This window comes from Oncorhynchus mykiss, chromosome 5 (assembly GCF_057628025.1).
Source record: "Oncorhynchus mykiss isolate SJ-2025 chromosome 5, ASM5762802v1, whole genome shotgun sequence".
Taxonomy (NCBI): domain Eukaryota; kingdom Metazoa; phylum Chordata; class Actinopteri; order Salmoniformes; family Salmonidae; genus Oncorhynchus; species Oncorhynchus mykiss.
Genome location: NC_143026.1, coordinates 74,585,482 through 74,606,634, shown reverse-complemented (window position 1 = coordinate 74,606,634; position 21,153 = coordinate 74,585,482). Strand labels below are relative to the sequence as shown.

The window sequence follows — 21,153 nt, the reverse complement described above, 5'->3', positions numbered from 1 at the left end:
GTGTGTGTGTGTGTATTAGGTGTGTGTGTGTGTGTTAGGTATGCATTAGAGGTGTGTGTGTGTGTGTATTAGGTGTGTGTTAGGTATGCATTAGAGGTATGTGTGTGTATTAGGTGTGTGTTAGGTATGCATTAGAGGTATGTGTGTGTATTAGGTGTGTGTTAGGTATGCATTAGAGGTATGTGTGTGTATTAGGTGTGTGTTAGGTATGCATTAGAGGTATGTGTGTGTATTAGGTGTGTGTTAGGTATACATTAGAGGTATGTGTGTGTATTAGGTGTGTGTTAGGTATGCATTAGAGGTTTGTGTGTGTATTAGGTGTGTGTTAGGTATGCATTAGAGGTATGTGTGTGTATTATGTGTGTGTTCGGTATACATTAAAGGTATGGGGGTATTAGGTGTGTTTTAGGTATGCATTAGAGGTGTGTATGTATTAGGTGTGTGTTAGGTATGCATTAGAGGTGTGTGTGTGTATTAGGTGTGTGTGTGTGTTAGGTATGCATTAGAGGTGTGTGTGTATGTATTAGGTGTGTGTTAGGTATGCATTAGGGGTGTGTGTGTATGTATTAGGTGTGTGTTAGGTATGCATTAGAGGTGTGTGTGTGTATTAGGTGTGTGTTAGGTATGCATTAGAGGTGTGTGTGTGTATTAGGTGTGTGTTAGGTATGCATTAGAGGTATGTGTGTGTTCGGTATACATTAAAGGTATGGGGGTATTAGGTGTGTTTTAGGTATGCATTAGAGGTGTGTATGTATTAGGTGTGTGTTAGGTATGCATTAGAGGTGTGTGTATTAGGTGTGTGTGTTAGGTATGCATTAGAGGTGTGTGTGTATGTATTAGGTGTGTGTTAGGTATGCATTAGAGGTGTGTGTGTGTTAGGTATACATTAGAGGTGTGTGTGTGTGTATTAGGTGTGTGTTAGGTATACATTAGAGGTGTGTGTGTGTGTGTGTTAGGTATGCATTAGAGTAGTGTGTGTGTGTGTGTGTGTGTATTAGGTACGCAATGTGTGTGTGTACTAGGTGTGTGTCTGGTATGCATTAGAGGTGTGTGTGTGTATTAGGTGTGTGCTAGATATGCATTAGAGGTGTGTGTGTGTGTGTTTTAGGTGTATGTTAGGTATGCATTAGAGGTGTGTGTGTGTGTGTTTTAGGTGTATGTTAGGTATGCATTAGAAGTGTGTGTTTTAGGTGTGTGTTAGGTATGCATTAGAGGTGTGTGTGTGTGTGTGTGTTTTAGGTGTATGTTAGGTATGCATTAGAGGTGTGTGTGTGTGTGTATTAGGTGTGTGTTAGGTATGCATTAGAAGTGTGTGTTTTAGGTGTGTGTTAGGTATGCATTAGAGGTGTGTGTTAGGTATGCATTACAGGTGTGTGTATTAGGTGTGTGTTAGGTATGCATTAGAGGTGTGTGTATTAGGTGTGTGTTAGGTATGCATTAGAGGTGTGTGTGTATATATTAGGTGTGTGTTAGGTATGCATTAGAGGTGTGTGTGTATGTATTAGGTGTGTGTTAGGTATGCATTAGAGGTGTGTGTGTGTGTATTAGGTGTGTGTGTGTGTGTTAGGTATGCATTAGAGGTGTGTGTGTGTGTGTATTAGGTGTGTGTTAGGTATGCATTAGAGGTGTGTGTGTATGTATTAGGTGTGTGTTAGGTATGCATTAGAGGTGTGTGTGTGTGTACCTGTATAGCTACACGTGCAGCAGGGATGATCTCCTCTACTCTGATGGAGGAGCGTTCAGACAGAGACATCTGTCTATAGGAGCTCTTCTCAGGCGTTCCACACAGCGACAGCTGTCTCCCTGGTCGCCCTGCGTTACGGAATGGCCGACTAGATAGCGTGTCACCCTCTCGGATGACATCATCATCCAGCAACGACGGCATACTTTGGCCAACCAATAAGAACCTGCAGGGAAAAGGAAGATCCAATCACATTCAACCTGTAACAATGTATATTTATTTGTGAATGTGTGGTCTTGTATTGCTGTCCTCGTGGATCACAGAAATCCCCAGAAGTCTCCACAAGGATAGCAAAACAAGGAAAACCTCTCCCTCATTTCCCATGTGCCCATGAGGGCAAAGGCTATTTTAGGCTTAGGGGTTAAGTTTAGGAGTTAGGGGTTAATGTTAGGGAAAATAGGATTTTGAATGGAAATAAATGTTAGCTCCCCACAAGGCTAGAAAAACACATGTGCTGTGTGTGTGTGTGTGTGTGTGTGTGTGTGTGTGTGTGTGTGTGTGTGTGTGTGTGTGTGTGTGTGTATGTATACCTGGCCAGTTGTAGACAGATGGAGTAGACTCCCTGTCTGGTCTCATAGTCCACCTCGGAGGGAATAGAGTCCCGCTGCATCACGTTCACCACCAAACTGAGTCCTCCAGCTTTCAGGAAGTTCTCACAGAAAGACTTGACACTGGTCTTAGCCATCTCATCATCTGAGGTCGGCATCAACTTAGAACTCAACACCTAATGAGAGAGAAAGACAGATATCAAAAGGAAGAAATGTGTGAAGTGTGTCCGTGCACAAATGTGTGTGTGTGTGTGTGTGCGCACACCTCCAGGTTGTAGAGGACTCTGAAGGTGGACATCCCGGGAGCAGAGGATCTGAAGAGTGATTCCAAGATGGAGGCAGCACTGGGCTGGTGCTGTTGCTTAGAACCCAGAGACGGAGACCGAGAGCCTGACCCCTGACCCAGGGTGAACAATGTCTTCTACAGGAGACACACACACGTTATCACACTGGCTCAGGTCAGAGCAGTTGAACTCTCCTCATCATAATTTCAACCTAAGCACAGCGCACATATATATATATATATATATAATATGTACCTGGTGACTCCAGACACTGGACTCTTTGGGAACAAAGTTATCTAGAGCGTCCTGAACCTCTGGGTCTGTTGGGATCAGCAGCAGCAGCTTACGTACACGCAGAGTTATCCTGGAATACACACACACAGAACGTCATACATTTTTGACCATTCGGGAGTCAGGTCCAGATCCTTGAAGTATCTGAGTGAGTAACTCACCGTGGTTCGTCCAGGTTGGCCAGCTGGTAGAGCATCTCAAACACATTACACACCAACGCCATGACAACACCTGGAAGGGACTTCTCCTACACAAACATACACCGTTAGCACATAATCCAACTCAAACATGAACTCAATGTGTTTGCATATACATGGGCGCGTATGTGTGTGCTGTACCTGTTCCATAGCATAAGCTGAGTTGAAGACAGCGGAGCTGGAGGAGGAAGCAGAGACAGAGGACTCTGAGCTGCCACCAGAGGGTGTCCCTGTGCCAGAGCTCTTCACTGTCAGAGACTGCTCATCACTGAACCCCAGCTGGGACAGCAGCTTCTGGTCCCGGTTCATAGTCAACTACAGACAGAGAGAGAGAGTTACACAAAACACACACATTTAGTTACATATGATACACAGTCTCTCACATACACACACACCCCACACCCATCTTTTGGCTTACAGAGACAAATAATACACTCACCACGCTGTCGTTGGCAAAGATCTGAACGTTGTCGACTGGACAGTTGAGATGCTCAGCAATCTTCCAGCGGATGCTGCCTATAGTCTCGTTACTGTGGGCCTCCAAGGTGAAGGTGTCTTTGGTGGACTCATAGGTGACATGTAGAGAGACAGGGTGGCCATTGAACGACGCTCCGTGAGGTAGAATGGTACGAGGCACAGAATACAGGTCCTACACATAGAAACAGAGTCATCTTTTCATGTGTCCATCTCGTTCTTTCACCCCCCTTCTCATCACTCAAATGCAAATAGTTTGTAACTACGGGTGAATACGTTGAGGGTGAAAACCAGTTGAAATTGCTTGCTCAGTGTGATGTCAGAGCCAGAGAGAGGGGATTACCTCGATAGTGATGACATAACGCTCAGCCAATAGCAGCAGCCTCTCAATGATCACCAGCTTGGTGGACCTGGAAGGTGATTGGACAGACGTAGCTACAGTCGGCATGGTGGTGGCAGTCAGCATCTTGGTTGCCCTGGTAACAGCATGAGTCAACGTGGGCCCTCCTAGAGCTGAACTGGCTGCCTGAGAGAGAAAGAACAAGGCAAAGAGACTTCATTTCATCAAGTCAGTAAGCTTTATTAACATAGTATGTAATTATCTTATATAATAAGTTAAACACATCTGATAGTTGTGATGAATGAAGAACTCACCTCCAGTCGTTTGTAACAATCAGCAATGAACTTCTTGTGTAAAGACACAGAATCCTACACAGACACAAAGAGTGAATACCAGAGACTGTAGTCCTGCTACACATAACCCCCCCCCCCCCCAACACACACACACACCTTCTTCATTTTGGGGTTGAGGTTGGTGTAGCTGTATGTGATGATTAGCTGTATGGCCTCGTTAGCGATCTCCTCATCAGGCGTTTCCATGGCGATACGCCAGATAAAGTCCATCCCAGCCAGGTCTAGCCGCTCCACACACTACACACACACACAAACAGGGTTAGGGTTTGTAAGTCCCACACATGATGCCACTAAATGTAGTCATGTGATAACATTTCATAAAATCCTGGAAAGTAACAAAAAATCGTATAGTTAACAGGTTACTAGTTATATCTTCTCCATTGGCAACCCTAGTGTGGAATGACTCACCAGTTGAGTCCCCTGGCGTTTCAAGCGATGGTCACACAAGTTGACATTCTCAAAGAAGGTCTTAAACAGATTAAAGCCTGAAATATCCCAAATAAAAAACACTGGTTAAAGCCACTATGTAAGCTCTACAGTGCATTCGGAAAGTAACCAGACATTTTGTTACGTTAATTCTAAAATTGATTAAATTAGATATTTTTTTCTCTTCAATCTACACACAATACCCCATATTTTAGAATAAGGCTGTAACATACCAAAATGTGGAAAAGGTCAAGGGGTCTGAATACTTTCCGAAGGCACTGTATATAATATTAAAAGAGTGGGCCATCAAAAATGCTAACAAAATAATATATCAAATGTGTGTGTGATTATCTGTGTTTCACCATTCATAGTAATCTCGTAGGGCTCCAGTTTGAGGATCTTCTCTTTAAAGAGCTGCTGCTGAACATCACTCTCCAGATCATGCTGGCCCTTAGTGAACCACTCAAAACACATCTACACACACACAGTTAAAGTTAGTGTATACATATAGATGGAGTAGACTATGTAATAGAGTATGTAACATGTGTGTGTACCTCTCGGTCCAGCTCGCAGACTTCGGGTCCAGAGACCAGGCAGTCCCATAGTTCTTTGGCTCTGTTCCAGACCAGGTAGAGGCTGGCCTCCTGGAGGAAGAAGGCCAGGAACCTCAGGTGGCCATCTAGATACTGGAGGGGGAGGGAGAGTGAGTCAGGGACCAGCAACGACTTCATGTGTTTATCTCACAGATATCAAAATCCTCAATCCATCATCTCAACCACATAAACTTCTACCAAAGCAAATCAGACAGACAGACAGGAGAGAGACAGACAGAACTGTACCTCCTGGTAGGTGTATCGTCCGTCCACTAGTGTGTGTCCGGTCAGTCCGTTGTTCCCAGCTGCAGACACCGCTAGTCGATGGCAGACCACCAGAGATCCTGTAATCAGTTTGACGATCTCAAAGTTCTTCTTCAAGTCCTGGATGATGCTCTGCTGGGGGAGCACATGTGATATGAAGATGTGTCTGTGGCTTTGGATGTCTGTAGTAGAGCCTGACCGATTTATCAGTTGACCGATACTGTCGGCCGATATTAGCCTTTTACCGATGTATTTGCATCAGCGTTTAATCCATTGAAAAGGACCGATATAAGATGTGGAGAAAACACTGTTCTTCATAGAAGTTGACGTTTTGTGCATTTCATTATTTGTACTGAAGATGTCGCTCTTTAAATAGCCATAAGCCTATATTGCCTTGGCACGCTACACTAAAAGCCAATTTATGCTTGATCCTGAAATGTATGGAGGGTGCGACACAACTACGGAGCCTCTGGAGACATACGGAGGCCAAATCCAGCTCTGTACCCCTTCGCCATGTGCCTCAAGTTTTGTAACCATGGAGGGCTCCGTATGACTCCGCATTGACATGATTGGTTGATGGTAGTTGTTGATGGTAGTTGAAGGTGGGAGGTCTTCAATAAACAGAAAATCACTTCCTTAACAACTTCCTCCACAACAGCTCTGTGCTGCTCCGTGAAGCACAAGAAGTATGAATGCCCTGACTTCTGCACAGGCCGTATCACTGTAAATGCTGCAGGGCCAATGCAGACGTCGGATTGACCATGGAGCACCTTTTAAGACGGGACACTACCAATGGGCCAACTCAACTACACCAGTCAGAGGAGAGCAGGGTTGCCATGCCTGCGGTTTTACTACAAATTGGGTTACTTTCAAAACGATGTTGTGGGTAAAAATGAATTAAAAATAAATATTTCCCTGTGACCTACTGCTGCTCACTATCAGGTCGTAAGGCAGCCTGTTGCTGAGTGTGTGAGTGGTGGGGAGGGGGCGGAGGGGTGTGTGTATGTTGAGACTGAGCGCCGCAGCAGGCAGGAGTCACATGAGCAGCACGCGCGCATGTCATGACAACTTTTTACCAGTTGTAGGTAGGCTATTTGGATTGTCATTATGGAGACACCTATTTCCAACCCTTTTTATATAAAACATCTTAATGTGCTAGAACTGAAATAAGGCGACAACGCAAAGGAAAACTACTTTAGTCACGTTAGCCGACAATAATTATTATTTTGATGGAAAACTGAATTTAGCTTCTTACGCCGTTACATCAACCTTATGGAAAAAGGGTTTATTGGCCAAATGTGGCAAACTCTTCTCTTGCTGCAGGAAAAAGCAGGGAAAAACATTTTGGGCTAGTTTTCAGGCTTTGTGGGCAGGTTTTGAATACCTGGCAACCCGGGAGGAGAGTGAACTATTGTGAACTAACTACTGTTTCTTAAAGGTGCTCCATGGTCAATCCGACATCTGCATTGGCCCTGCAGCATTTACAGTGATACGGCCTCTGCAGAAGTCAGGGCATTCATTCTTCTACAGCACATTAGATAAATTTGATCGGAAGTGGTTTAAACTGCACTCTAATGTCGACTTTGCTTATGGAAAGCCATTACAAGTGAAGGGTTTTATGCATGCTCCGTTCTTGGGTCTCGAGTGCTACACAATGAAACTGACATTGAATGTGGAGAGTGATAAATCTGATACATTCATTTCTATGCCATGTTTTATTTTATTATTTTTACTTGACTAGGCAAGTCATTTATTTAAAATGACGGCTTACTCCTGACAAACCGTAACCTGGACAACGCTGGGCCAATTGTGCACCGCCCTATGGGACTCCCAATCACGGCCGGTTGTGATACAGCCTGGAATCGAACCAGGGTCTGGAGTGATGCCTCTAGCACTGAGATGCAGTGCCTTAGACCGCTGCACAACTCGGGAGGCTATGTTGAAATGACGATATCACTGGAGTCGTTGCAAACCAATGTGCCACTTGTGTAGCCCACCTGGAGCTGGCAAACTGACTTAATAAATAGCCTTTAACTTATTGTTGTTGTAGCCTTGTGTTATTATGCAATTATTAATTGCCAAGTTTAGTTAATGAAATTGGAAGTTATCAATTGTGATCATGGGTCACAATTCTATCACAACTGCAGATCAGCTGTTGTTACAATGCATTAGATTGAAGGTAAATCAGTCAGATTAGGCTACTAATATTTTTAAAAACAATGGCTGTTGACAAGCCTTTTCAGTTCATATTCATATTATTAATATACGATTCAGTGATTGAAGACCCCATCCTCAGTAGCCTCCTCCAGCAGGCTATTGGGCAACAGAAGCACTTCTTACCTCAAAATCACCTCACTATTCATGTTAAATACATCTGTCAATTTGAACGAAGCAAGCTGCTAAATCGTTCATCTTACATCTTGCCTAAGCTAATGTAGGTCATCAGGGGCTATAGGCTACCTGCAATTAGCATAACTAAACCAAGTTGAATTACAATCATGAACCCTGATTTTAGTAGGCCTAGCCTATGCCTATTGAAATCATAAGTCAATCTTGCAAATAGGCCATTTATAATGGTTCGTAGTCTTAACATCTCGCCCATAATAACAGCACAATTGTCAGAAAATAGCCAAACATTATTTTGAAAAGTGCTTTTTGAACAGAGATTTTGAGATCCTCTGTCAAACTTTCATCCCTCAAACTCTCCGGTTGGATATATCTATTGTTATGGACATGCACATAAGGGATTTTTTTTACAATTATAAACTGGGTGGTTCGAGCCCCGAATGCTGATTGGCTGAAAGCCATGGTATATCAGACTGTATACCATGGGTATGACAAAACATTTATTTGTACCCCTCTAATTACATTGGTAACCAGTTTATAATAGCAATAAGGCACCTTGGGTGTTTGTGGTTATGGCCAATATACCACGGCTAAGGGCTGTGTCCTAGCACTTTGTGGTGCGTCGTGCATAAGAGCAGCCCTTAGCCGTGGTATATATTGTTCATATACCACACTCCCTCGGGCCTTATTGCGTAATCATAGCAGTCAAACAAGTTAAATCAACATCCATTGATGGAAAACATCTGGCGAGTTTAATAAGGGCAAATCTTCTTCTCTCTTGCGGCATATTCAAATTCCATTATTAGTCACGTTAGCTGACAATTATTATTTTGATGGAAAACTGCATTTTGCTTCTTACATCAACCTTATGGAAACAGGGTTTATTGCCTCTCTTGCTGCAGGAAAAAGCAGGAACATTTTTTGGGGGGCTAGTTTTCAGGCTTTGTGGGCAGGTTTTGAGTAGTCATTGGGTTAGAAATTTTAGCTATACCTGGCAATCCGGGAGGAGAGTGAACTATTGTGAGTGCGGAGCAAAGTGCCAAAAATGCACACGGCCATATACTGTAACGTAGAGTGTCATGAAACAACAATTGATGCTTTGCCCAAATGTAAAGTAAGTGCGGTTACAGCCTTTTAGTGAAGCCAGTGAAATCTGGGGTGTTATATTTTCTCATTGCGAAGGTTATTCCTCAACCACTGTCATTCAAATGTTTTCAGAGACACGGAAACAAAGTAGAACTTCGTAGCTATGTTTTGATGTATGGATTCATTGCCACTTGATAGGGACTGGTCCAAAGTCACGTTTCGCCAGTCATCACCCCCATTTCCATGACGTGTGCTAGCTAGCTAACTAGCTGTGCGAGAGAGTAGTTGACGCCTTTCACGGAGGGTTAGTGCTATCCAGAATCCTTGGGACCCTAACCCAAACCTTAGCGTAACCATTTGTAGGGAACGTCCCACAGATTCCAGATAGCACTAAGGCAATACTTGGTGCCAGCGGGTAATTTTGTGACTGAGGTTTTTCCTTAAAGTGACAACTACCAGAATTTAGTGGCTAAAGCCCTACAATCGAAGAAAACATAGCGAAATACTAATACATTGAAAATGTGTCCCATGTCGTTGTTTTCCAGCTGGCTAGTATGAGGCAGCACATTCTTCAGAGCCAAATCAAATCTTTAGCTGGAATCCGTGCAGTTTATCCAATTTTTACTAGAGTAATACACAATTTGTCAATAAATAAAACATCTAATCTTTCTCAGTGCTCCTAAATTCTGTGGGCCTTACATTCATTTTCTTTCCTCAAATGTAAGAAATCAACTTTGAGTATCTTTGTAGGGCTGCTTTAAGCACAGTCCATATAGACTTTATTTTTTATTTCAGATATATATCAGTTATCTGTGAAAATTTCCATAAAAACAAAAAACAAACCGGAATACAAAAATCACATATCGGTCCGGCTCTAGTCTGTTAGTTTTAAATGCATTACGTTAATGTGCTGTATTCATGTTTTTTTAATGCTGTCGACTGCTGACATCTTGGACAAGTGCTCCCTTGCGAGAAAAGGGGTGAGGGGTAATGTGTGTGTGAGTGTGTACCTTGTCCTGTTTCTGGTAGGTCTGTTTGATGAAGGAGCGTGTGATCTCATGGAGCTGCCGCAGAGCTGGAACCACCCAGACCGCCTGGGGACTGCCCTGTTGAGAAGACTACATGCACCCACACAGGTTAGACACTAGATGAGTAGCACCCCCAGCACCCCCGCCCCCACCGGGCATCTACTACCCCACAATGTTTGCCACCCCCACTTTTGTTTAGAAATCACCATCACACACTAATTCATTTGTTAGAGCTTGCAATGGATCAATATTTATCTTAAAACATTTGCTATGACATAGCCAATGAATATAAGCAGTTGTCACAAAATATATATTTAAAACTACATGGACACCCCTTTAAATTAGTGCATGCGGCTATTTCAGCCACACCCTTTGCTGACAGGTGTATAAAATCGAGCACACAGCCATGCAATCTCCATAGACAAATATTGTAGAATGGCCCATACTGAAGTGCTCAGTGAATTTCAACGTGGCATCGTCATAGGATGCCACCTTCCCAACGAGTCAGTTCGTCAAATTTCTGCCTTGCAGCCCCGGTCAACTGTAAGTGCTGTTATTGTGAAGTAGAAATGTTTAGGAGCAACAACGGCTCAGCCACGAAGTGGTATGCCACATAAGCTCACAGAACGGGACCGCCGAATGCTGAAGCGAGTAAAAATCGTCTGTCCTCGGTTGCAACACTCACTACCGAGTTCCAAACTGCCTCTCGAAGCACTGTCAGTCGGGAGCTTCATGAAAATGGGTTTCCATGGTCAAGCAGCCGCACACAAGCCTAAGATCACCATGTGCAATCCCAAGCGTCAGCTGGCGTGGTGTAATGCTCGCCACTATTGGACTGGAGCTGGAGAACACAACCTGCTCCAATGCATAGTCCCAATTGTAAAGTTTGGTGGAGGAGGAATAATGGTCTGGGGCTATTTTTCATGGTTCAGGCCCCTTAGTTCCGGTGAAGGAAAATCTTAAAGCTAAAGCATACAATGACATTCTAGACAATTCTGTGTTTCCAACTTTGTGGCAACAGTTTGTGGAAGGCCATTTCCTGTTTCCGCATGACAATTACAGAAATACAGAAATGGGTTATCGAGATCGGTGTGGAAGAACTTGATGGGCTTGCACACAGCCCTGACCTCAACCCCATCGAACACCTTTGGGATGAATTGGACCACCGACTGGGAGTCAGGCCTAATCGCACAACATCAGTGCCCGACCTCAGTAACGCTCGTGGCTGAATGGAAGCAAGTCCCCGCAGCAATGTTCCAACATCTAGTGGAAAGTCTCCCAGAAGAGTGGAGACTGTTATAGCAGCAAAGGGGGACCAACTCCATATTAATGCCCATGATTTTGGAATGAGATGTTCGACGAGCAGGTGTCCACATACTATTGGTCATGTAGTGTAGGAGTGTTCCAGCATGTCAGAATAGTTTTTCTGTGGGAGCGAATGAACTCAGAAGCTGTAGATGATTAAGAGGGGAAATCAATGTCCTCAGAGCTGAGGAAGGACTGAGTCAGAGTTGACCAACACTTGACACACACAAAACAAATACAAGTCTCTGCACACTGAAAGACATGGAGACATGTCCACACGGGCACAAACATACTGCATATTCACACAGCCAGGCACGTGCACACACATATAATACTATAACCCTTGAAACAATCACAATGGCAAACATTGAATAGCCTTTTTCTGATGCAAATGCTACCCAACGTGAAGACTGTCTGCTAGAACTCATGACGTATTGACTTTAGAATCAACAAGATGTGCTGTCGGGCCAGAACTTCTCTGCAGGCTTCACTAAACACATTCCAATTTGAATAAAACAAAGGCATTCCTTCCTCCTCTCATTTGTGACTGCTGTAATATAGAGCAGATGAAGGAAGGAGAGGAGGATAAAGCAAGGTGTCTAATAGTACAGGGACATTGTCTTTCTCCCCCCCCCCACAGGCTGTTGTTGTCCAGTTTGTTGTGTTCTGTGATGCTGCGTTCATGCACACCCTGCCTGGTAAGCATGAGAACAAGGGAATGAACTGTGTGTGTGACTATGGTGTAAAGGAAAACAACGACTGGAGAATGTGAAACAACATTAATGCCCCTGATTTTGCAATGAGATGTTCAACGAGCAGGTGTCCACATATTTTCGGAAGGTAGAAAGAATGTTTTTTGAGCAAAACATGAACCAACTATTCATAATGTCGGAATGGATTTTCTGACTGATGCAAGGTACACTTGGATCGGTTTGAGGTTCTATGGACCGATGCACTCAGATCTTAACATTTGTGTATCGGTGAGTCGTTACATTCCTACTATACATGCACATCACTTATCCAATAACTCACCCCTCACACCTTGACTCACACACATACCCCTTACAACCTCAATGAAGACTGGCCCAACCCACAGAGAATTAGACACCCACTGTAGTACTGGAACAGCTCTTTAAAATCAACAATACAGCAATCATTCAGTTACAAATCAACCCCCCCCCCCCCCCCATCCAGCCCTCCTCCAGGATTGGTGTGTGAGCAGTGAGAAGATTGTAGGTGAATGCTGATTGGTCATTAGAGTTTTAAGGAGAGGGGCTTCTCTTACTTTGGCCAATGAGTTTTCTTTGGCTTTCTTCTTGCCCCAGGAGCCAGTAAGAAATGAGGTCTGAATGTCGCTGGTTTTACCCTCCTCCTCAGTCTGAGTCTATAAACATAAACTGGCTTATTCAGGTTGTGTGTGTGTTCAATTGATATTAGACTTGAACTCGAAAGCTGTGAGTGACATAGCGGCGCTTCAACCTTGAGAGAAAGTGTGTGTTTCTCACCTTCTTGATGTCCTCTATACATTTGATGATGTAGCAGCGTTTGACAGTCTCCTTCACAGCGTACGCGTCAGTGAGGATGGCCAGGTGTTCCTCAGACGCCTGCTGTACCAGGGAGGTGGGCAGGGTTGGCAGGTGGGCTAACTCCCACAGCACCTCCAGCACCTTCCCTGTGGTGGCCTCAGAGCGGGCCTCTCTACCGATCCTCCCAATCAGACTGAGCAGCTTCTGCCTCACACGGTCACTCTCTACCTCCCAGCTCTGGAACACACACACACACATTACTAACACATACAAACACACACAATTTACTGTCCCACAGAAACGTTCCTAAGCACACATACAGACCTTCTGTATAAGGACAAACAGGTGGCTGAGCTGCTCGAAGTTGAACTTGACGGCAGCCGCAGCCATGATGGTGTGGATGTTCTCAATCACCGTGGACGACTGTCCTGCCTGTATCATCCAGATCTTGGAGAGCTCGTCCAGAGACAGTTTACTGCCCAGCAACTCAATGATACCTTTTATTCGATCACAATACTGGGCCTGGTCTATGTTACCTGGAATACACACACCACAGTTATATTACTGGTCTATGTTACCTGGAATACACACTCCACAGTTATATTACTGGTCTATGTTACCTGGAATACACACTCCACAGTTATATTACTGGTCTATGTTACCTGGAATACACACTCCACAGTTATATTACTGGTCTATGTTACCTGGAATACACACTCCACAGTTATATTACTGGTCTATGTTACCTGGAATACACACTCCACAGTTATATTACTGGTCTATGTTACCTGGAATACACACTCCACAGTTATATTACTGGTCTATGTTACCTGGAATACACACTCCACAGTTATATTACTGGTCTATGTTACCTGGAATACACACTCCACAGTTATATTACTGGTCTATGTTACCTGGAATACACACTCCACAGTTATATTACTGGTCTATGTTACCTGGAATACACACTCCACAGTTATATTACTGGTCTATGTTACCTGGAATACACACTCCACAGTTATATTACTGGTCTATGTTACCTGGAATACACACTCCACAGTTATATTACTGGTCTATGTTACCTGGAATACACACTCCACAGTTATATTACTGGTCTATGTTACCTGGAATACACACTCCACAGTTATATTACTGGTCTATGTTACCTGGAATACACACTCCACAGTTATATTACTGGTCTATGTTACCTGGAATACACACTCCACAGTTATATTACTGGTCTATGTTACCTGGAATACACACTCCACAGTTATATTACTGGTCTATGTTACCTGGAATACACACTCCACAGTTATATTACTGGTCTATGTTACCTGGAATACACACTCCACAGTTATATTACTGGTCTATGTTACCTGGAATACACACTCCACAGTTATATTACTGGTCTATGTTACCTGGAATACACACTCCACAGTTATATTACTGGTCTATGTTACCTGGAATACACACTCCACAGTTATATTACTGGTCTATGTTACCTGGAATACACACTCCACAGTTATATTACTGGTCTATGTTACCTGGAATACACACTCCACAGTTATATTACTGGTCTATGTTACCTGGAATACACACTCCACAGTTATATTACTGGTCTATGTTACCTGGAATACACACTCCACAGTTATATTACTGGTCTATGTTACCTGGAATACACACTCCACAGTTATATTACTGGTCTATGTTACCTGGAATACACACTCCACAGTTATATTACTGGTCTATGTTACCTGGAATACACACTCCACAGTTATATTACTGGTCTATGTTACCTGGAATACACACTCCACAGTTATATTACTGGTCTATGTTACCTGGAATACACACTCCACAGTTATATTACTGGTCTATGTTACCTGGAATCACTAGTCAAGATAATAGAATAACATAAATAGTAATATGTTGTTCCATTGTTAACGTTAACATCGTCTTTACCCTCCAGTGCTATTGAGAGGACAGAGTTTTCCACCAGCCAGTCCAGCAGTCTGTCTGTGTCAATGGCATTCTTCACCGTCTTAGACACAGTACTCTCCTCGATCAGCTTAGTTACCTAGACACAAACACATTTTATATAACAAGAAACATCCACATGCAGAGTAACATAATAATAAGGAGAGCGGTTTGACCTCTAACTCTTGACATTGTAACCCCTGACCTCTCACCTCTTTGAGGGAGTTCATTTTGGTGGAAAAGTGAGGAGTCTTCAACATGCGTAGCAGAGTGTCCAGGCGTAGGTCGTCCACAACAGTTACCAGGGCAGTCTGGAACCTCATACACAGCAGCTTGATGGCCGACAGCAGCTCTGGGATGCTCACCAGCCTCTACAGGAGGTGAGGGAAATATAAATGATGAGCCATCACCTTACACTGCATTCATAGGAAACTCTGAACAGTCAGTCTGGGAAACAAAGATTCGCTTCAGACATGGAAGCGCATAAGGAACGATTTTGGACGTTGGACACTTATATTTCTAAAGTTTCCGGGAGCTTTCCAGGGTATGTAGAACAGGGAATTGTGGGTATATAGAGCAGGGGGTATTGTGGTACCTTGTCTTTGAGGTCTTTCTCCTCAAGGTTCTGAACGTAGGTGATCATCTTATGGATAACAGGATCCAACATGGGCTACATACACAAACGTAATTATTAGCCTCATTAACTAATCAACAATGCTGAGGATGTAACATTTGACGCATGGTGGAGGAAAAGATGTTACCTGCACAAGGCTGGAGTTGAGGTATTCTGCACACACAGCTAGGGGCTGGACCAGAGCAGACACACACTGCAGAGACACACACAGTTACAAACACACATAGTCTCAAAAACCAGAGTGGTCGTCTCCCACGGGCGAGGGGGTGGGGGGCTTGGGCAGCTGCATTCTCCGGTGCCAGAGAGAGATTAACATGCTAATGGTGGAGATCATCTGGGCTGTGAGAGGGATCAAATATGTGTGTGGTTCCGGTTAGGATCGTCAAAAGGAGCGATTCACACAAGGAGGCCTAAGAGTAGGCACACAACGGAGCATTTATCTGAGCGAGGCTTCAGGACTGTGTGTGTGTGTGTGTGTGTCCTTACCCCAATCTCTATCTCCTCGGTATTGAGTTTAGCCTGGATAGCAGTGAACCCTCCCATCTCTCCAAACTAGAGAGAGAGCAAGAAAAAAAGGACATGAAGAGAGAAACACAGTCACATCACTAAATACAGCAACACTGAACTATCACCGATATGTGTGTGTGCGTGTGTGTGTGTAGGTGGGGCTTACCAGATTGACCAAGTCTACCAGCCAGCCATGAGGCTCCTGTAGAAACAAAGGCACACATACATAGGTGATCAGTCAGTCATGTTTTTGTCCTAGAGCAACAACCATGTGACCTCACCTTCTGGTAGTTGTTGCTAGGCGACACAGCGAACATGGCTTCCTCTCCAAACACCTCGCTCCAGTTCCTCTGACACGCCTTCATACGGTTCTTAAAGTGGTACTCATTGTCTGGGTTGAAGGCCTGCACACAGAGACAGAGAGGTTATCCTTTGTAAGGGTGGTGTGATGTGATGGAGTAGCATGTGTGTACTATATGTAACAGGTGTTTGTATACCCACCATAGCCAGTACTCCCATTAGCCCAACGGGTATGGGTTCCTGTTTGACCCTCTCAGCCACCAGTTCCACCAGTAACATCAACATGTTATAGATCCCCTCATGGATCTCTGTCCCCCACTTATGGACAGCACTACTGGTCAGGAGCTACAAGAAGGGAGAGAGCGAGGGCAGGAGGAAGTAGAGTCAGTGAAAGCGGCAAAATTACACTAAACAGTCCTGTTAAAAAAAGTATTCCTTTCTTGAAACTGGTGTTATAAACAGGTTATACAGCGCTCACTCATAAGTGTTATATTTATACACACACCTCGTCTTCTTAAAGGTTCATGCATGCACACACACACACACACACGACTCACCTTCTTAAAGGCCTCGTGCATACACCGGTCCATAAACCGCTTACAGTTCTCATCTGCATCTGCCAGACCTGAGAGAGAAAGTGTGAGCGGAGGAGAAAGCGAGAGAGACTGTAGTTATTGTTTGACAACTGGGTGCAAAATAATAAATGTGTGAAAAGCATTCAACAGGGACAACATGACACAAAATCCACACAATCACTCTCTCTTACCGTGTTTGGCTAAGCAGGTGGCTGCGACCAGACATTTGCCCAGTGACTCCTCTCTCTTGTAGGGGATGGACCAGTGGTCAGTGAACACTCGGCTCTCCAGTTCATACAGGTTAGTGGTGGGGAACTCCATACTGCCCCCAGAACAGTTCCCATTCTCATCATTACTCCTCTGAAACACAAACACTTTATAGTTCTACTGTACTTATGATGCTTTATGACAGTGTTAACAGGATGATGGAGAGGAGGGTGTGTGTGTGTGTTTTGCCCATTCAGTAATGCATACCAATATATGATGGATGGAAGGAGAGAGAGAGAAGCGTCAGGTTTCAGCGCTCCTCCTTCATAGAAAGAAGTGTTAAAGTCTGGATGGAGATGAGCTTTTCTCTAAGATGCAAAGGTCAACAGGCAAACATTCCACGGTTGGGAAGCACCTACCAATCAGAAACCTCCGAACAGCACAGTCCAATCAGATACCTCTGAGGTTAAGACAGTATGGACAACTGTTGACCTACCACTTACAGAATAACTGTGGATTAACAAGTGGCCAGTTTCCCCAGACTGAGTCAACTCCAGGATCACTAAGCATGTTTATAGGAGAATCTCCATAGAATGATGTTTTAGTCTAGAAATAAACTGATCTGGGTTAATAGATAGAAAAACAGCTCCAGGTAGTAACTAGCTGCTGCTGATCCAATAGACAGTTAGCACTGTTTCCTGTCAGCATTAGGCATATTAACACAGTAATGATAACAGGACTAGTGTTGTTTTCCTGCATGAGGAGAAGGGGAGGACTGGAGCTCTGGCCTTCTCTCAGGGGGACAGGGTGTGGTGTCTGTGTCTTTCCGGTGTGTGTGTTTTTATGTGTGTGTGTGTGTGTGTGTTGCACAGGGCAGCTAAGTAACTGAGCCCCTAGTATGTCTGGCATATGAGACTGCAGGGCTGTGTGTGTGTGTGTGTGTAGAGCTATAATTAGGATGGGAACACAGGGCCACAGACCTGTGACATGCATCCTAAGGCACAAACAGCAGAGACACATAACAAGCTGGAGAGGATGGAGGACAAAGAATGGGATAGAGGGAGGGAGGGTGTCTGGTACAATGGTCTGAATGTGAAATATTATTTTAACCTGGATGGACACGTTTAATTTAAAAACAAAACAAGGCTGCTTTGATGTCAGTGCACTGTTCCTGGAAAATGGGGTACATTTAAAAACATTTCGCAACACTGTGCCCTACTGAATGCAACCCCGGTGTCGTGTTCCTTCTTAGGGACCGCTTGTCTTCAGCACCTCAACATCCCACTAAATCAACAACACCAGACACACCCTGGTGAGCAACGTCACCCTACACACCATTTCCCACAGCAATGAAGACATCTGACATGATCTACTGTGTGTAGCGAACAGAGACGTACCCACCCGAACCCTAGAGAGATACACACCTGGTGGCCGCTACACATTAGGCTTCCTCTCCACCTCGTCCTTCAACAATCCTCCCCTAGATTAATCTGTACTACAGTGGCTTCCTCTCCTCTCCTTCTTTTCAATAGTCTACTGAGCCATTAACTCCTTCATTAGCACTTATCTGAGCGAACTGGAATAGTGAGAGCCAATACCATTCACCTTCACCAGTCCAGTTTGGAAATGCAGTTTTGCAAATAATTTTATCTCCAGGTGTGCATTCTCTATGCACGGCATTTACTGAGTGAAAACAGACAACTGTTGACTTGCTGTGGAAGCACCCACCCCCTCCCTCTATTCTGTACATGATTGACAGCTGTCCTCCAGCTGTCCTCCATCTGAGTTCATCACACGACAAGTGTCAAACAACCAATCAAATGAAGTCATAATTGATGAACCAGTGATATTGTATATGATACTGAATCAATGCACTAGATGCAAAACTCTAGTGATCCATTGAGATTCATAAATGCATGGTGATGTGTTGAATCAGCATGTATCTTAACTAGATAGCTGCTTATTGAACAGCGCTTACATAGATAGCTAGTTGTCTTTGCAGGCATTGTAATGTTAATGTTTAGAAAATAGCTAGCGGGAAACACTTGATGCTAGCTGGCTAAGACTGCACCTATGCTGGTGCTTTTCCAGAATATACCGACCCTACGGCCTGAACATTGCCAAGCATCACTTGCGGTACGGTTTCGGAAGCATATGGACTTTACCTTTCATATCACTGAGAAATAATTTTCTAAAAACTAAAAAAGGTTCAATCGCTACACACTTTTATAGGATTAGTATTTCCACACGGCCATATTTCCATGTTACAGACAGGAGACAGACAGGAGACAGACAGGAGACAGACAGGAGACAGAGAGGAGTGGAGACAGAGAGGAGACAGAGTGGAGACAGACAGGAGACAGAGTGGAGACAGACAGGAGACAGAGTGGAGACAGACAAGAGACAGAGGAGACAGAGTGGAGACAGAGAAGAGACAGAGTGGAGACAGAGAAGAGACAGAGTGGAGACAGAGAAGAGACAGACAGGAGACAGACAGGAGACAGAATGGAGACAGAGTGGAGACAGAGTGGAGACAGACAGGAGCCAGAGTGGAGACAGACAGGAGCCAGAGTGGAGACAGACAGGAGCCAGAAAGGAGACAGAGTGGAGACAGAGTGGAGACAGACAGGAGCCAGAGTGGAGACAGACAGGAGCCAGACAGGAGACAGACAGGAGACAGAGTGGAGACAGACAGGAGACAGAGTGGAGACAGACAGGAGACAGACAGGAGACAGAGTGGAGACAGAAGTGGAGACAGAGTAGAGACAGAGTGGAGACAGACAGGAGACAGACAGGAGACAGACAGGAGACAGACAGGAGACAGACAGGAGACAGAGTGGAGACAGACAGGAGACAGACAGGAGACAGACAGGAGACAGAGTGGAGACAGAGTGGAGACAGAGTGGAGACAGAGTGGACTACCTGTGCCAATTAGATACAGGGCCTTCAGAAAGTCTTCACTCCCCTTGACTTTTTACACATTTTCTTGTGTTACAGCCTGAATTTAAAATGAATTCAAATGAGATATTTGGTCACTGGCCTACACCCAATAGCCCATAACATCAAAGTGGAGTTGTTTAAGAAATGTTTACAAAATAATAAAGAATGAAAAGCTGAAATGTCTTGAGTCAACCCCTTTGTTATAACATGCCTAAATAAGTTCAAATGAAAAACAATTGCTTAACATGTCACATAATAAGTTGTATGGACTCACTGTGCGTGCAATAATAGTGTTTAATAACATTACTTTTGAATGAATACCTCATCTCTGTACCCCACACAGTCAAGCAGTGAATTTCAAACAGATTCAACCACAAAGATCAGGAAGGTTTTCTAACTCCTCGCAAAAAAGAACACGTATTGGTAGATGGGTAAAAAAAAGCAGACATTGAATTGAGCATGGTGAAGTTACTAATTACACTTTGGATGATGTATCAATACACCCAATCACTACAAAGACGTCTTTCCTAGCTCAGTTACCGGAGAGGAAAGAAACCGCTCAGGGATTACACAACAAGGCCAATGGTGACTTTACAACAGTTAGTTTGTTGACTGTAATATGAGAAAACTGAGGATGGATTAACAACATTGTAGTTACTACACAATAGTAACCTTATGACAGAGTAAAAAGAAGGAAGCCTGTACAGAATAAAAATATTTAATTGATTTAACCTTTATTTAACTAGGAAAGTCAGTTAAGAACAAATTCTTATTTACATTGACGGCCTACGAATTATGTTTGCAATAAAGGCACTAAAGTAAAACTGTAGAAAATGTGGCAAAGAAATTGACTTTTTGTCCTGAATACAAAGTGCTGTTTGGGGCAAATCCAACAGAACACGTCACTGAGTACCACTCTTGGGTATGCTTTTCATCGGCAAGGACTAGGGAGTATATTTTAAGAATAAATGGAAACGGGCTAGGTCTAAGCACAGGCAAATTCCTAGAGGAAAACCTGGTTCAGTCTGCTTTCCAACAGACACTAAAATTCCCCTTTCAGCAGGACAATAACCTAAAAGACAAAGCCAAATATACACTGGAGTTGTTTACCAAGATGACATTGGATGTTCCTAAGTCGCCTAGTTACAGTTTTGACTTAAATCGAATCTATGGCAAGATTTTAAAATAGCTGTCTAGCAATGATCAACAACCAA

The 21,153-nt window shown here is 43.9% G+C and overlaps 1 protein-coding gene across 5 annotated transcripts in view; it reads right to left on the bottom strand.

Moving 5' to 3' along the window:
• The window catches only part of LOC110524519 (ubiquitin carboxyl-terminal hydrolase 24), a 44,781-nt gene that overhangs the window by 18,053 nt on the left and 5,575 nt on the right, over nucleotides 1-21,153 (bottom strand). For 2 of the 5 annotated variants that reach the window (XM_036978328.2, XM_036978330.2), the window contains exons 2-29: nucleotides 16,984-17,152; nucleotides 16,775-16,842; nucleotides 16,419-16,562; nucleotides 16,199-16,321; nucleotides 16,084-16,119; nucleotides 15,897-15,962; nucleotides 15,538-15,603; nucleotides 15,372-15,446; nucleotides 14,989-15,147; nucleotides 14,762-14,876; nucleotides 13,127-13,338; nucleotides 12,782-13,039; nucleotides 12,562-12,660; nucleotides 9,954-10,061; nucleotides 5,494-5,646; nucleotides 5,209-5,340; nucleotides 5,017-5,128; nucleotides 4,637-4,713; nucleotides 4,325-4,465; nucleotides 4,190-4,243; nucleotides 3,879-4,061; nucleotides 3,501-3,710; nucleotides 3,203-3,376; nucleotides 3,026-3,111; nucleotides 2,829-2,937; nucleotides 2,555-2,710; nucleotides 2,272-2,465; nucleotides 1,685-1,907 (exon numbers count right to left, since the gene is read on the bottom strand). In XM_036978328.2, the coding sequence (XP_036834223.2) occupies nucleotides 1,685-1,907; nucleotides 2,272-2,465; nucleotides 2,555-2,710; nucleotides 2,829-2,937; nucleotides 3,026-3,111; nucleotides 3,203-3,376; nucleotides 3,501-3,710; nucleotides 3,879-4,061; nucleotides 4,190-4,243; nucleotides 4,325-4,465; nucleotides 4,637-4,713; nucleotides 5,017-5,128; nucleotides 5,209-5,340; nucleotides 5,494-5,646; nucleotides 9,954-10,061; nucleotides 12,562-12,660; nucleotides 12,782-13,039; nucleotides 13,127-13,338; nucleotides 14,762-14,876; nucleotides 14,989-15,147; nucleotides 15,372-15,446; nucleotides 15,538-15,603; nucleotides 15,897-15,962; nucleotides 16,084-16,119; nucleotides 16,199-16,321; nucleotides 16,419-16,562; nucleotides 16,775-16,842; nucleotides 16,984-17,152 (3,702 nt within the window). The remainder of the gene's footprint in view (nucleotides 1-1,684; nucleotides 1,908-2,271; nucleotides 2,466-2,554; nucleotides 2,711-2,828; nucleotides 2,938-3,025; nucleotides 3,112-3,202; nucleotides 3,377-3,500; nucleotides 3,711-3,878; nucleotides 4,062-4,189; nucleotides 4,244-4,324; nucleotides 4,466-4,636; nucleotides 4,714-5,016; nucleotides 5,129-5,208; nucleotides 5,341-5,493; nucleotides 5,647-9,953; nucleotides 10,062-12,561; nucleotides 12,661-12,781; nucleotides 13,040-13,126; nucleotides 13,339-14,761; nucleotides 14,877-14,988; nucleotides 15,148-15,371; nucleotides 15,447-15,537; nucleotides 15,604-15,896; nucleotides 15,963-16,083; nucleotides 16,120-16,198; nucleotides 16,322-16,418; nucleotides 16,563-16,774; nucleotides 16,843-16,983; nucleotides 17,153-21,153) is intronic. The other 3 variants (XM_036978329.2, XM_036978331.2, XM_036978332.2) reach the window with 3 other exon arrangements.